The sequence below is a fragment of the Gymnodraco acuticeps genome, unplaced genomic scaffold, assembly GCF_902827175.1.
Source record: "Gymnodraco acuticeps unplaced genomic scaffold, fGymAcu1.1, whole genome shotgun sequence".
NCBI lineage: Eukaryota > Metazoa > Chordata > Actinopteri > Perciformes > Bathydraconidae > Gymnodraco > Gymnodraco acuticeps.
The window spans coordinates 1,762,047-1,776,868 of NW_022991435.1; the positions used below are offsets into that span (position 1 = coordinate 1,762,047).

General features: G+C 40.6%; 2 protein-coding genes across 2 annotated transcripts; both read right to left on the minus strand.

The window, feature by feature from the left end:
• sirt6 (sirtuin 6) lies at positions 1-10,010 on the minus strand. Its single transcript, XM_034196006.1, has 8 exons — positions 9,455-10,010; positions 8,705-8,832; positions 5,139-5,321; positions 3,921-3,980; positions 3,348-3,443; positions 3,184-3,264; positions 1,460-1,583; positions 1-942 (listed from the first exon to the last, which is right to left on the minus strand). The coding sequence occupies exons 1-8, from the start codon at positions 9,518-9,520 to the stop codon at positions 625-627; spliced, it is 1,056 nt and encodes a 351-aa protein (XP_034051897.1). The 5' UTR covers positions 9,521-10,010; the 3' UTR covers positions 1-624.
• Positions 10,011-10,326: 316 nt separating this feature from the next.
• LOC117532637 (ubiquitin-conjugating enzyme E2 R1-like) lies at positions 10,327-14,562 on the minus strand. The gene is made up of 5 exons (XM_034196007.1): positions 13,767-14,562; positions 13,226-13,312; positions 12,990-13,087; positions 12,307-12,441; positions 10,327-12,183 (listed from the first exon to the last, which is right to left on the minus strand). The coding sequence occupies exons 1-5, from the start codon at positions 13,950-13,952 to the stop codon at positions 11,979-11,981; spliced, it is 711 nt and encodes a 236-aa protein (XP_034051898.1). The 5' UTR covers positions 13,953-14,562; the 3' UTR covers positions 10,327-11,978.
• Between the last annotated feature and the right edge of the window lie 260 nt (positions 14,563-14,822).

Here is a 14,822-nt window from a genome sequence, read left to right on the forward strand (position 1 = left end):
TGAGGTCTGCACCACGTAATGTTTTTTTATTGTCATTGTGGTGTCCCCTTGTGCAATAAATGCATCAGGAAAGACTGCACTTTGGACTCAGGAATTTCAAAAGTGAGCAAGAGAGTCATTGTTTCACTTTAAAATGTAAAATGTAACTTTTAAGACAAAAAAGGGTTCGAGAAACAGCAGTGTTCTTTTCTTTAACCTTTCTTTCTTGTTGTATTTTAGCCGTAAACTGAAAGGAATGCGGAACTCAGGACACTGAAATATCTGTTCATTTATCGCAAGTAATATCATAACTGTGATATTCAACATTATATTCCATACCTCCTCATATAAAGCCATCTTTTTACCTTAAACACAATCTCCTAGTTAAACTTGCTCCATGAGGATGTCAACTTTTGAGCCTTCAGCTAAGGAGTCAGTTTCACATTTCTGTTCGTCGTAGATGAAAGGGTGGGGGGGTTTGTATAAAAAATTGGGATTAAAAAAAACTACAGTACAAGAGAAGTCTTTGTTTGAGAGGGTGTTAAGTGAACAGAACCTCTGTCCTTTGAAGCGGATCAAACCAAGCACCCTCGGTTGTAGAGTTTATTTCTGGACTGTTTGTGTTGTGAGGAAAAGTACCTGAGGCTATTTCTCTTCACTTATCTCCCCCGGAGGGTCCGCTCTCTCCCTCTTTACCGAGACCGCCTCCTCCTTAACACTCCCATCGTCTGCCAATGCCGTTGTGTCTCTGTTCCTCTCCTCCTTTTTCAGGCACTTTTTCAACTTTCTCTTTGCTGTGACTGCACGTGGTGGTTTGACGTCGACGGAGGACTCATCGGGGTCTCCGGAGTTCTCGCAGATTGTCGGACCCTCCCACTTTGGGATGTCCAGGCCCAGCAGCTCCATCAGCTGTTTCATGACCTCGTCTACGTAGTTGTGGATGAGCAGGTGCGCCTGCTTGTGCTACGAGACAGAAAATCATGACGGTGAAATAGTTAGCAAGAAGAAGCCGGACAGGACACTGGGGCAAACTTTTTTCCACAGACATAACAAATAGAACATACATGGAGATGCTTACATAACTGCACCTGTTGTACACCAGGGTTAATCATTCATGCTCTCCTTGGGCACCAAAAAGACATATATACAATTTCTTGATGCTATCGATTTTCATATTGTGCAAACATTATCAACATATTACAGACATTATCATTCCCCCTCATCAATAAAATGATCGCACAATACCTGAACCATTATGTTAGTAAGAACCAGTGCTTTACCATCCATGAAACAAGTACAAGTGCAGTGAATACAAATAAATGAAAATAAATAAAGAGGTGCTGCTAGAGTTCTGATGTTGCTTGTATTAATGGGAACATTTTTCTTCGAATGTATCAGTTTTCAGCTATAGTCTTGATTTTTGCTTTCATTTGTGCCGTCATATATATGCATCAGTTGGGGAGGCTTGATTGAGACTCACATGTTTTGTGCGCTGCAGGTTGACAATGACCAGTTTCCCTCCTTTGCGTTTTGTGATGAGTGGAAGGTCTCCGCTGGGTTTGATCTGCAGGGAGGTGCCGAGCGTCAGAGCCAGGTCCGCTCGTCTGCAGAGAAATACGTCACATGCTGTTCACATTTTTCATTTGCCTGGTATTCATGGTTGTGCGTTGAGGAATACGCTGAGTTTCCAATGCTGGGAGAAATGTTTGTTATTGAGGAAAACGTACATTTAAAGGGTTCAATGTCCTAATTTTGAATGTATTGTTACACATATTATCATTATATTTAAGTCACAGCTCTAAGCATCAGTTTGGAAAAAATAAAGCTTTCTGGCAACATTAGAATAAACCAAAAATAGTCTGTTTTGAAACATTGACAAACAGGAGGGAAACAACACCATTAAAAAGGTAGTTTAGGTGTTTTAAAGTGGGGTTGTATAAAGTACTTATCCATCAGTGTGTTTCCTATGGTAGATGGTGGACGGCAGGACCCCTTTTCAGAGAAACAGACAGGAATACCGGGAACAAAAAAAAACAATGTACTGCTGTGGATGGGGGCTGCACATTATTAAAGCACGTAAAACCATCAAAATCAAATTTAGTGCATGATTTTGATATCCTTTAAACCCTTGTCATCAGACGGCCCTTCTCCGATAGGAAACTGAAGTAGCTACAAATGCTCGTGCCAAATCCAGACTCCATTGACAGAAACAGAACAATATGCTTGCAGGAGATGAGGGTCTATTGCTGCCTCTATTGGTTTGTTTGTGTGGAAAAACAAAGACTATAGCCTCTTGACTGCCAGGCACCTTATTTTAGGTGGGCCATTTTCCAGTTGATAATTCCTATTTTTCTCCAGTTCCTGTCCACAACAGTACATTGCTTAGCTTCCTGCAGTAACTCCCATCTGTTATATACTGACTGTTAGAGCCAGTTTTTTGTTTTTATAAGAAAGGCCACCTAATTGTGACGTCTGTAGTCAACACACTATAAAAGACTACAACTCCCACGGCGCCTCCTCTAAAGTGACAGTGATGGGCAACCTGCTAGAAAGACGTGGTCGAGGCACACTTTTTAACCGTCCAATTATCCTTTAAGTTATCAAGTATATAAGCCTTATCAAGAAAGAAAGAATACCTACTGTTAGTTGTTTGTTATTTTATTTGAGTTTTGCCTATTTGTTTTGAATATTGTAAAGGTCTCTTTTCTTTGTTGCATGTGTAAAAGTTTGTTATTTTATTTTGAGCAAACTCATAATATCATCCAAACCATCGGAGGCCAAGCAACTCTTCAACTGTAAGTAATATAAAGGAAAGAAAACGAGTTAAAAATGTCTGTTTAAGGCGTCTAGTGGCTTGAGAAAAACCAAGGAAGTAAGCCACGACATTGACTATGGATAAGTACCTCATAGAACCCCACTTCAACACATCTGAACTATCCCCTTTAAGCAGGCTGTGAATAATTTGCATGTCAGGACAGTTGACAGTAAAGCCACTCAGAAAGCAATTAGATGCCACATATTATTTCCCACGTTGGATCTGTGACTTGTACTATTTGGCCGACAACGAAACATGGGTGTCTAAGGAAATCAGGATAGATAAGAGTCTGTGTTGTGGGTCATCATGACAACAAATTAAAATAAAGAAACACGGTAATAAAGAAACGACTGAGCACAAATTGCTGCAATTTGGTCCGACTCCCCTACCTGCTGGCATCTTCTGCTTTGTTCAGGTCTCTGTCCGGAAGAGCATCCTCCCAGTCCAGGATAGTGCTTATCAGCTTCCCTCTAGTAAAGAAGAATACACATACGGTCATACTAAGGAAAGGATCGTGGTTCAATATTTCCAAATGCACTGAAACACGTGTTACCTGCAGGCTCTGAGTCCTCTGGATCGAACCACATCACAGTAACGTCCCGTTGGCTTCAGTCCCATCACACCTATCACTTTGTCTCTGACATACTGCCTGGAAAACCAAGACTCCTATAGGTTACTTCTTTGTTCAGCTTTAGTACAGTTACAGTTTAGAATTAAAGGTTGCCTGAAAGCACCATTGTCCATTTATTAATATGAGTATTTCAATCAGTTAGCACCACCACTTGGTGTTACTTTAGCCAGTTCCTGCACATTTAAACAAAAAAAAGAATAACACTAGACATCCAAAGACACTTGACTTGCCTAATTAAAAAAATGGAAAAACAACACGGTAACACATGTCACTGAAGAGCAGCTGCTGAGCAATTAGCTGCTGACTTCATCTATGATTCACCGCAAAGGTAACTTATTCCAATAATAACTGAAGACTGAGTAGAGGAGTGGAGGGAAATGAAGTCACAGCATGTGCTTCGTGTGTGTGTGTGTGTGTGTGTGTGTGTGTGTGTGTGTGTGTGTGTGTGTGTGTGTGTGTGTGTGTGTGTGTGTGTGTGTGTGTGTGTGCACATACCTGCCACACTTCTCACACTCCTCCACAAACATGTTTCCATGGAGCTCTGATAGCTTATCCCTGCCAGAGAAAATAAAATCAAACACAAAACCAGACAAATCACTTCAAAAAAGTTCAGACTATTTCAGAATTCCTCAGTTCATTTCTGCTTTCAAATGTCTGCTTTACACACAGTGCCAACCAGTTTACTTTCCCAGTTTGTTTGCTGTCTCAATGATTTCCTCAGAGAAATAGCATTTCAATGCCTGGCCTCGTCTACCCTGACTGATAGAGGGAAGAGTCTGTTACAACTGTTATCACAAAGCAGCAGCTTCATATTTAAATAAAAAATGAGTCACACTTCAACATTTAACAAACCGGCATGAAACAATATGGTTAGCTCAAACTTACTCTAATGTGGCCAATTAACGTTGAGTAATTCACTGCATTTTCTGACACATTGCATTTCCTCTAAATAAATAAGTATCTCACGTCCACTTGTCATTTGTTCATCCCCTCTCCACTCACTCAGCTGCAACTCCAAATCATCCCGCACAGGGAGGTAATCTAACCGGATCCAACATGTTACATGTATGAGCAAACGGAGGACCTTTTTTGACATTTGCTGCAGGTATGCTGTAAACCAGAAGACCCCCTGACTCTGCAGCCCCCCTGTACGCTGCTCTTTAGTTACTTTGAGATAATTGTTTTGGTTTTAACAATCTTTAATGTTTTTGCAGCTTAAGAGCCATATATTTCCTTCAGGAATGAATAAGGTGGACACAGACATGTACAGAAACAAAGTCATGCTAATGTTGCCCGGTGTCTGCTGGGTGGCTATCTCAACGTATGTGATGTGTTGTGGCTGCAATGACTCAATCAACAGAAAATGTATCAAAAGCTATTTTGAAAATTGGATTAAAGTAAAAAAGGTGATGGTTCTAGCATCTCAGAATTGATTAATTATTTGTATTCCCTTAACATAGTAAACTGGCTCACTATGGGTTTTTGACTATTGGTGAGACAAAACAAAACAATTGTAATGACACAAGCTTTTGTTCCAGTGAATAGAAAATGGCAATTTCCAAGGTTATTCGGCTTCCAACATGAGGGGGATTTTTCTTTCCCACTTTGAGTGCTACTAGACGCTTTGGGAATTATCTGTGAAATCATGCATTGCTAGCTACTCAGTGTGTAAAATGCTTTATGTGTAACCATCATGCTGCAGAACAGAATTACCTCGGGAAGCCTGATCGAGCATGAAGTCCGTCCACATTCTGGCTGATGAGATACTTGAGGTAGCCGGCCCTCTGAAGCCCCAGCAGGGCCAGGTGAGTCAAGCTGGGCCGGGCCTCTTCGAAGGTGGTGTCAAAGTGAGGTGACTCACCATTTTGCTCCAGTGTCCACACCCCCTTTGGACCCCTGAAAGAGAAAATACGATTGAAGTAATGACTGACAGGAGTTATAATCAGGAGTTGACAGGTGGTAATGCAGTGGGTGGGCTGCAAGCATTTCATATCCCAGCTGGTGTGTGGGTTTCTTTTCAAGGCTGAAATGAGTGTTAGGTGGATATATTCTGCAAGTCTTGTCCACGAAACTGAGAAACAGCTGCCACATGCTGCACGTCTGAGACCACTGGAAATATGACCCAAAAAAAACTATGTATAAAGATTATCCTACAACAAATAATATAGATTATATGTAGAATAAATTAAATTCTACAAAAACATCCTTATGAGCATTTTATAAAATTGTCTAAATTGACAAGAATAATGTTAAATACAAACACTGGCAGCTAGCTGGCTCGCTGTTTTTCCCACATGCCCCACCCCGGAACCTGCGGTCTTCAGACTCTGGCCCCCCGCACCAACCTGTGAGCCTTCGGGGATAGAGCCTTCAGTATGGCAGCCCCCACTCTCTGGAGCTGCGGAGATCCACAACATCCCCACGCTTGACTGCCTTCATAAGGGCCCTCAAGTCGCATCTGTCTGCCAAGGACTTTGGCCCCAAATCTATTTGTTGTTTTGTCTGTCTAACTGTTCGTCTGACTGCCTTTTTGTTTTTGTTATGTTTGTTTATACTCCTGTTCTTCCTTGTAAAGCGACCTTGGGTCTCATGAAAAGCGCTATTAAAAATCTAAGTTATTATTATTATTATTACTGACAGGTTTTCAGTGTATAAAATGTATAAAGTCCTGTTCCTTTAGCCCACCAATTAGCTAAGAGTGTCTGAATGATGAATAAACATGGCAGTACTACTGCTGTGTAACACCCGAACAGTTGCCATGTTATTTTCATAGTTAGCTCATAAAAACACGGATGCACAACATCTTCATCTCTCAACACTACTGATTCTATGGCCCAATTCCAAATCACACCCTACCCACTCCCACACGTAGTGAACTCTGTGGAGTGACACTCGCAGCTCAATGAGGCTCCCTCCTGTCAGATGGAGGGAGTAAATACAGCAGCAAGCTTTGGAGCCAACTCCCCTCTCTACGGCAAAAACAGGAAATGCCGTAACTGTATGTAACAACGGTTTCAAATCAGCATCTCTTGGACAAAAAATTAAATTAATAACTCAAATAAAACTCCAAACATCTTTAATTTTTTGTAAAGCTCTTTTAGTTTTAAACCTGATGTTTATAAGCTTCTTAGTTTTTGCAACATTCTGTAAATATACACAACTTTATAATAAAATGCACACATTTACCTTTTTCTAGACTAAACACAGGTATGATCCTAAATTAAAAACATATGAGGTTATCATGAGGTTGTTAACATCGCAGTTTATCAGTGGATGTTTGCAGGAACTGTTTGTAAACAGCGTGTTTCCTGACGGACACACACAGCGTTGAGTCCAGGTTGAGTCTGGTCAGGTAGAGACCGGTCTCAAGTCAGCACCGATGCAGACTCGCTGTTTGAGGGCTTGATAGCCCACTCCCCCTCCACACTCGTTGGTTTGGAACAGCACTTAATGTGGCGGACCCTCCGCGCGAACGCGCAAACGGAGGGGTAGTGTGTGTAGGGGTAGTGTGTAGGGTGTGGATTGGAATTGGGCCTATGATTCACTGCTCCCTCAGCCAAGACTAGTTCAAACAAGTTCTAACATTTACAGAAGGAGTTGTACGCCATCTATTACGCTCTTATCACCATGAGAAGATGCTGCAGGACATGAAAGCCACAGGATCTGTGAAGCCAAGATATATATCGACACCAGTGGCGAACCGTCAGGGCCTTCAAGGTATTCAGAGAATACCCTGGAACACTCAGATAAAACAAACAAAAAAATCGATTTAATTATATAAATAAAATGTAATAAAATGAATAAATGAGAATTGTATCTGTGTTGTTGATCTGTAATATTACAGTGTTACGTTGATTTGTTTGTCCTTCTCGGACCATGCACTACGCATTTCAGTGTTTTTGTGTTAGAAAATAAAGCAACCAATCAGATCTTGTTCTGGGTCTCTGGGTAGAATATCCTTCAACAAGGTATTCTACATCCTTGATAGAATGTCCTAGCCGTTGCACTGAATGAGAGCGTACGTATGGACTGACAGTTTGATCAACCAATCAGATATCGACTTGTAGCCAATGGGCGTATTCTTTCAGAGTTTCCCTCGTTTCCAGGGTACTCTAGAAGGCCCGCTAGTTAACTGGCTCGAGACAGAGGATCTAGATGAATGCGACGAAGCAATTCATGCCGTTTTATTGTTTTTAAAGTTGAAATGGCAAGTGCAACAGGTGAAGATGAAGTTGTTGCGGAATTGTTGTGAGTACCCTTTTCAAGACGACAATTCGATCAGTGAAAAGACGGACATTATAACGCGGGGGGGTGTGTGTCTACAGAAGATCCAGTTGTGATAGACACGGTTCGCCACTGATAGACACACGTTTTGGTGTCGTTAATAATGCATGAACCTGAGGCGCTCAGTTTCTAGAAAACGTGTGTGTGTGTTAGTCAGCATTGGGAATATCATTTGTGATCGTGGGCCCCATGTGTACATAGAGATATTGGCTTTAATGATATTGCCTTCCAAGGTCATTTCTTGCTGACTGACAGGCAACCAAACCAATATTAATAGGTCAGGTCTTTACGGGGGAAGTTCTCCAGTTGTACATATATGAATTCTGACTAGAAGATTCCACCAGAATGAACTCAATTAATGAGTCAAAAGTTCTTCATTTTAAATAAGTGCAAAAGCTCAGCTGGCAAAACAAATTATTTCACTATAATGGAAGACCACAATTTGATTTATTTAAGCGTGTGTGGTTGTTTACAAAGAGCTGAATGCAACAAATAATAAGCAAGCACTGCCCTCAACTGCTCATACAGTAGTACTGCAAGAAAAGAGCAGGAGCTTAAGTCGAAAGGTCTATATTATACCATCCAGAAATGGAGAAAATAGAGAAAATATGAAAGTGTTTTTGTATTAGTGGCATAAAGTTGGTGGTTGTCCACATTTTTTCCCCAGGATCGTAATGTTTTCTAATCAATTTACCAACTAATTCAGTCAAAATAAAATAAATATTGAAGGTTAATACACACAAAAATATATAGGGTCATATACAAATTAACAGAAATAAACTGTATGGCCTGCAAACACTACTGTATATGGGCACACATAAGCAAGAGTGTGCTAGATGTTCAAACCAATCCTGTAACAAGTTGATTAGGAGCTTTTCAACAAAAAAGAAACTTAAACTTGACTTGGGACTGTGAGAGGTCACTGTGCAGAGAGAGAAAATCAGTATGTGTCTGTGATAAAGGGCTATAGATGCTCTGATGACTCTGTGCCTCACCTGAAGTCGGGGATGCCTGTTGAGGTGCTGATTCCTGCTCCAGAGTGGACCACCAGGTACTGAGAGTCTCTGATCAGCTGAGCGAGGGTCTCCACATTCGCCTTGAGCTGCTCAGGACTATCAAACACCTGCAATAGAACAGGAAACAGCTAGTTTAAGAACAGTTGGCAGATACTGACACAATAAAATATCATAATATGTTTGTAACAATACCTAAATATCAAGAGTACTTAAGAATGACAAGGGGTTGATAAGGGATGCTTTTCATACAGTAATGTTGTATCACCGGGGTAAGTGGTATTGTCTAATGTGGGTATGATAGCCCTTTCTCCCAATTAACCCTGAAGCCAAACATACATAAACATGGTATGTGTCAATATTATGCAACTTTTCAATAAAGAAACATTTCACATGGGAGCAATAACAAACGTTCTAATTAATATGTTGTCTATCTTTGGGAATTCCTTTGTTGTAATCTGGACATTTTAAATGCTGAGTTTGTTGTGGTGTTGCTTTCTGTTATTAGCTAACATTACCGTACATTTCGTAACATTTGTACATGAGTAAACATAGGAATGTATAACTGTCTTGTCATGGAGGATTTTTACATTGGTGTTTAGCTTTTATTATGTATTTTCTATTATTTGTAATTGAACTGAACCTAAAAAAGCGTCCTCTTCTGCTAAACTGCTAGCAGTAGATAAGCTAACAAACACAACCCAGCGTTAGCTCATGGTCGTTCTTTTTTACCTCAGGAAGTCCGCAAACACCTTTGTCTGCGTACGGCGAGAGCCCAGCAGCATAATTCACAGACATTACTGTTGTCGGTAATGTTGCTTGACTCTATTGTATTGCTTTTAGAAAACTGTTAAAGTATTAAGAAGCTCCAAGGCGGTTCTTCAGTTGTGGTGTTGAACTGACGTCATCTCTTAGCGACGATATGTTCACAACAAGGATTTCCCATGGGATTTCCCCTCATCCAATCAGTCCAGCTAGTACAGGCCTGTACGATGAAGCCAGTTCAACAGACCCTGGATATATTTGGCCCAATTCCCTCCGTTTGCGACCCTTATAAAAAAAGTTTCATTTTGATAAGGGGGGACCCTTATCAAAAGGTACATTTATTATAAAGCGGGACCCTTATCAAAAATTAATTAGATTTCAGAGATTCCTGTGTGAGAGAAATGAAGCACTGTCTTCGCCAATCCCTTTTAAATCAATCGTTGAATGTTAAAATAAAGGTTCCAAAATCACATTGGTTTCTCATACTGGTTTCTTCTCTGTCCTAAACGGCTTGTTGGAGCTCGTCCTGCCCCCAACCCTCCCTATGAGCCCACTGTGCTCTGATTGGTCAGCTCGCCCACTCTGTTCTGATGAGTCCACCACCGTCCAACGAGGCGTTCTGGGGCAGCACAGACAGGTATTTTCTGTGTTAGAGTTTTACTCACTACAGGGTGTACTTTGAGGGTTTGTGACTTTGCAGACCCTTTACATGCAAAAAAAAAGCTACATAACACACAAGGGGACGGGTAATAACCGGAAAAGCATGACATGGGACCTTTAAGAGAGTTAATGTTAGAAGTAGGCTACAACTAATCCAAATAAAGCAATAAATAAGCACATTTCCCCCAATAAATCTTTATTTTTCAGTTTTAAATAGCCGAAAATAAAAAATAAACACAGGTGAATAAAACAATACAGTGTTCACCTATACAGCTACATGTGCATAACAGTTATGGTTCCTGCTGAAGCTTTAAACCAAATCTGAAGACCACCTAAAAGAGGGAAATTGTATAGTTTTTTTTATATGTAATTCACTATCCTGAGAAATTCAGTATGAACTTTATGTAAATTAAACAATCAATATTGCTGATGAAAAAATACACAGAGACCCATGCACTCTAAATATCATATCAAAACTACTCTCAGCTGAAACAAAGAATAGAAATAATAATAAAACACGGCAGCCTTTTTGCTCTTACAGTACACTTCCGGGGGTGAAAAGCATATTGAAATGTGAATGATACTGCAACAACAGCTTTTGACAAACACATTTCCTACATATGCTTTTTTTGCCAATCAAACCTAATAATTTCATCACATAAATAAATCTCAAGCAAAGGTTTTGCAGCGATAATGTCTAAACAAAGTAAAGAGACTACAATAACAAAGCCTGCAAGAGAGCAAAGACAGGAATACAACAGACAGTCAGAAAATGTTTTGGGATTTCTTTTACACTGCTTTACGTCTTTGGCTCCCTCGGGCCTCTTAGAGAGAAAACCTGAAGAGAAATACAATTCAGATCAGTAATTAGTTCTGCCCCCCCCCCCCCTGAAAAACGTCCCTTAACGACTTTTAAATCTGAGCTACTTCAAATAACATAACCCCACACTCAAAATGACACAGAAACACATCCAACAGTAACCAGGAGAAACACAGCAAAATATCAATTTCTTGTTACCAAAACTGTTCACATCAGGATTTGACCAACTGACGCCAGCCGGTCCTCCAGATACAGAGTTCTGTGGGATCTCAGTCAACTCGACTATTTCTTTTCACCAAGCTGATAACGGATAGTAACGTAGGTAAACAACCCGTAGGTAAAAGGGACAAAAAGCTTCTGATGATGTTCTGGCATGCTCAAGAAACATTGCTCTGTGACATCCCCTCGGATTGAAGCGCAACAAGATTGGGAAACTCAGAAATATCTTTTTTTTATTTTATGGATTTGCAGTAGATCATTCGGTACAAAAATGCTGCTTGAAGTCCTCAATCTTCTGTCAGTCACTGAGACCAACTACTGCTGAGCATCACTTACAATTAGGGAAATAAAGATATACGAGAGAAGTGACAGGCTGAGCAAAGTTTGGAAGTGTTTGCAGTTGCACCAGTGCAAATGTTGCTATTGTGAAAAGTGGTATTAACCCCACAATACTTTATATTATACATGGGACTGAACAACTCAATAGGATTAAGTGATATTCTCTCAAAATAAGGTTTTAGGTGATAATGGAAATTCATAATATCTGAAGAACTTGGTGACTTTTGTGCTGGTGCAAAATTCTACCAGGTCTGACCCTTCCACAACGGTGCAACGATTTACGCCTCAGAAAATAATTCAAAGGCTTAGGAAAAACTGCTCTTTTCATTGGTTTAGAAGTGGGAAGCTTCAAATCTTTCTCGGTTGAATGTGGACCGAGAATTTCTGGCAACCCTGACAGAAAAAACGGGTAGCGTATGTCAGCTAAATTGAGGATGCGGCCCAAAAAGCACGTCACGACTCCTCGTTTCCCGAGTCATCTTCGTCGTAGCAGCAGTCTCCGTCCTCCACATCGTCGTCGTCATAGTAATAGTCATAGAAGAGGTCAGAGCCTTCGTCGGGGGCCGGGACGCGTGTGCGGACGCAGTACTCGGCCAGCGTGATGGGCACCTTCACACCGTCACGCTCTGCTTCTGCCTTGGTGGCCAATACCTGTTTCCTGAGCGGGAAGTAAAATAATATATACTGTAAAGATGATTGACACTTGAAGAGAAGGAAGGAATTTAGTCAGCTCTTGTGATAAAAGCGTTGTGAATGACGTTAATAAGGTACGTCTGTTTACCTGATGATCTCTTGATATTCTCTGTCCTTGCCTTTGCTGTCTCTCCATTTGCGGTACATGACGGAGGCGTCCACATTAGCGGGAGAGAAGGTGTTGGGTTCATTCAGCAGCGAGATCACACTCAGCAAAATTGTCCTGGAAGTGAAAACAAATGTGAGTAAAAAAAATACATCATCCAGAAATTAATGATGTAGTAATTTGAACCAATATTATAGCATTATGTATAAAGGATTGATCTTTTTTCTGACTGAGTAAGAATTGTAGGGGTTCCATTATTGTACATTGTTTACTTTTAGGCAGTGAAGGTGAAATTCCTGATAGAGGCTTTTTATAATTGTTTTGCTTCATTCATTATTTGGAAGAACAGTGCGCGGACACAAATCCACCATAAAGCACTTATGGAGTTGTAATGCCTCCACATTGTGTAAGTCCACTTATATTTCACAACACACCAACATAAAAAGGGAGGTACCTAACGTATGCACTGACCAAAAACAGATCACATTACACAATGTTTAATAACACGATATGTATTCAACGTCGGAAGAGACTCCACTGAAGACAAATGTCATGTGCTAAGGGTATGAGTCAGGTCAATCAGTGAAGTGGTTGAGAGAAGACAAGGAAGGGAGGATCCCAGAAAGGACAGACATTTGAAAAGAGGTAATGGGGGAGGTACTAACCGGACATTCTGGGTGGGATTCCACCTCTCTGAAGGCAACTCTCCGCTCTGCGGGTCATCCACTGGAGGGTGCAATATAGAAATACACACATCTCCATTCTAAAATCAGAGGAAATAAACTCATTTTATTATAAGATGCATCATTCATCAACAGAGAGATGTTAAATATAGTGATCAAGTACATGAAATGGCATCACATTTGATTGTAAAACAGAATCAGGGTGTGTGATAAGTCACCTCATAGATGTTGGGGTGCCACATCTTGGTGAGGAAGCGGAAGGCAGGTGGAGAGTACGGGTAGTCGATGGGAAACTTGATCCGAGCCTGAGAGGGATACACAGCAGGTAATTTACATGTAACAATGCACAGTATCACTACAATATAACGCATGATGTGTATATCTGTTGGTAAATCATAGATGTTTCAGGTGCTAAATTCAAAACAAAAACATTTATTATTAAAAAGGTTTTATTGCTGTTGTTGGTTAATCATTTAAAAAGGTTTCAACTGCTGTAGGTCTTCCTTGGGGCTAAAAACTGAAATAATGGCAGTTGTCAATACAGGTTTTTTTCTTCTTTTTAAGAGTTCCTTCCGCATTTTAACTTGGGGCTGCTGTCATGGATGTGGGGAAGTTATATTTTGTTTGTAGATTTATCTATAAAGTTGTATTATTTTAACAATTCCTACTGTAAGTGTTTTTGTATGTGCTATATGTAAATGTTTTAATGACCTGTTAATTCGACAAAGACAATGTTCCACGCTGGTGGACAATTCTTACCTTAAAATACCCCCCTTCATAATGAGTGTTTGGGGGTCCGAAAATGGCCACTTCCCAGTTGTACATATCAGCCTCGTCCACCAGTGTGATTTTGAATCCCTCCACAGGCTCCTCCTGAAGGCTCTTCATCTCCAACATGAGTGCTTTCTGTGAACTAGCTACATGACAGTGGTCGTGTTGTGCCATACCGGAATAGATAGCTGGCCTGTGGTAAAATCTGAAGTCAACAGCTGACTGCTGTGTTTACACGAACACGGCTGAGTTGGCCAACAACCCACTGACAATGAAAAAAAACAAAACCACTAGGTTGTTTTCGATGTTCGCAGACAATGAAACAGGCCAAAGCAGACGGGTTGCGCTGTCAAACAAAGGTTGCGTTGATGTTTCCTCAAATCAGATGAATTATTCACCAATGTCATTACCCTGGATTTGGTGAAATGACCAAACCATTGTGGCTGAGCAGCGCCTCTTTAGTTGATCTACCTGGAAGCGCAGCCACGGATATAAGCCGTACATCTACTGGTAGCTGCTGGCTAATGTAAACCAGCTAACAAGCTGTACCTTACGGAGCAGCTGAAGACGAGTTTACCGAGTGTGCGAGTAGGTAACACTCGTCACTAGAGCCAGATTAAAAAAGAAAACAAAATTCTTGCTCTGAAATGCGAGGAAACAAAGATGTTACTGGCATCAGTAAGAAATGCAGTTAATATCGCCCCAACAGACAGCTGGGTAAAGAAGAATGTTTCTGAAAGGAGTCTCCTCTCCCCTTCACACAGGCAATGGCGCTCTGTGTTGTCTGGGATTTGTAGTCCACGAACCATCTGTAAACATGACTTCTAACCGTTAAAGCAAACAATAAGACACACAAGGACGTGGTAAAATTATTGTTTATATGAATACAAAATTAACCAGGGGTGATTGGATGAGCAATGACAGTTTTAGTTTAAACTATTAATTTAAGAGTGAATTAGGACAACTACATTTGCCAGTTGACTGACGTCACGAAAACGCGAATGTTGTTTGTGTTTCTGAAAAGCAGCTTTGACCTAATTTTAA

What these genes read in the sequence shown, in the direction of transcription:
- sirt6 (XM_034196006.1), bottom strand. Translation starts at nt 9,520, where the DNA reads ATGTCTGTGAATTATGCTGCTGGGCTCTCGCCGTACGCAGACAAAGGT. An exon ending in GAGTGTGAGAAGTGTGGCAG is followed by an intron (nt 3,444 to 3,920) that starts GTATGTGCACAC and finishes TTGGTTTTCCAG; the next exon opens with GCAGTATGTCAGAGACAAAG. An exon ending in ACCTGCAGCGCACAAAACAT is followed by an intron (nt 943 to 1,459) that starts GTGAGTCTCAAT and finishes TCTGTCTCGTAG; the next exon opens with CACAAGCAGGCGCACCTGCT.
- LOC117532637 (XM_034196007.1), bottom strand. Translation starts at nt 13,952, where the DNA reads ATGGCACAACACGACCACTGTCATGTAGCTAGTTCACAGAAAGCACTC. An exon ending in ATGAAGGGGGGTATTTTAAG is followed by an intron (nt 13,313 to 13,766) that starts GTAAGAATTGTC and finishes TATCCCTCTCAG; the next exon opens with GCTCGGATCAAGTTTCCCAT. An exon ending in AATCCCACCCAGAATGTCCG is followed by an intron (nt 12,442 to 12,989) that starts GTTAGTACCTCC and finishes TTTCACTTCCAG; the next exon opens with GACAATTTTGCTGAGTGTGA.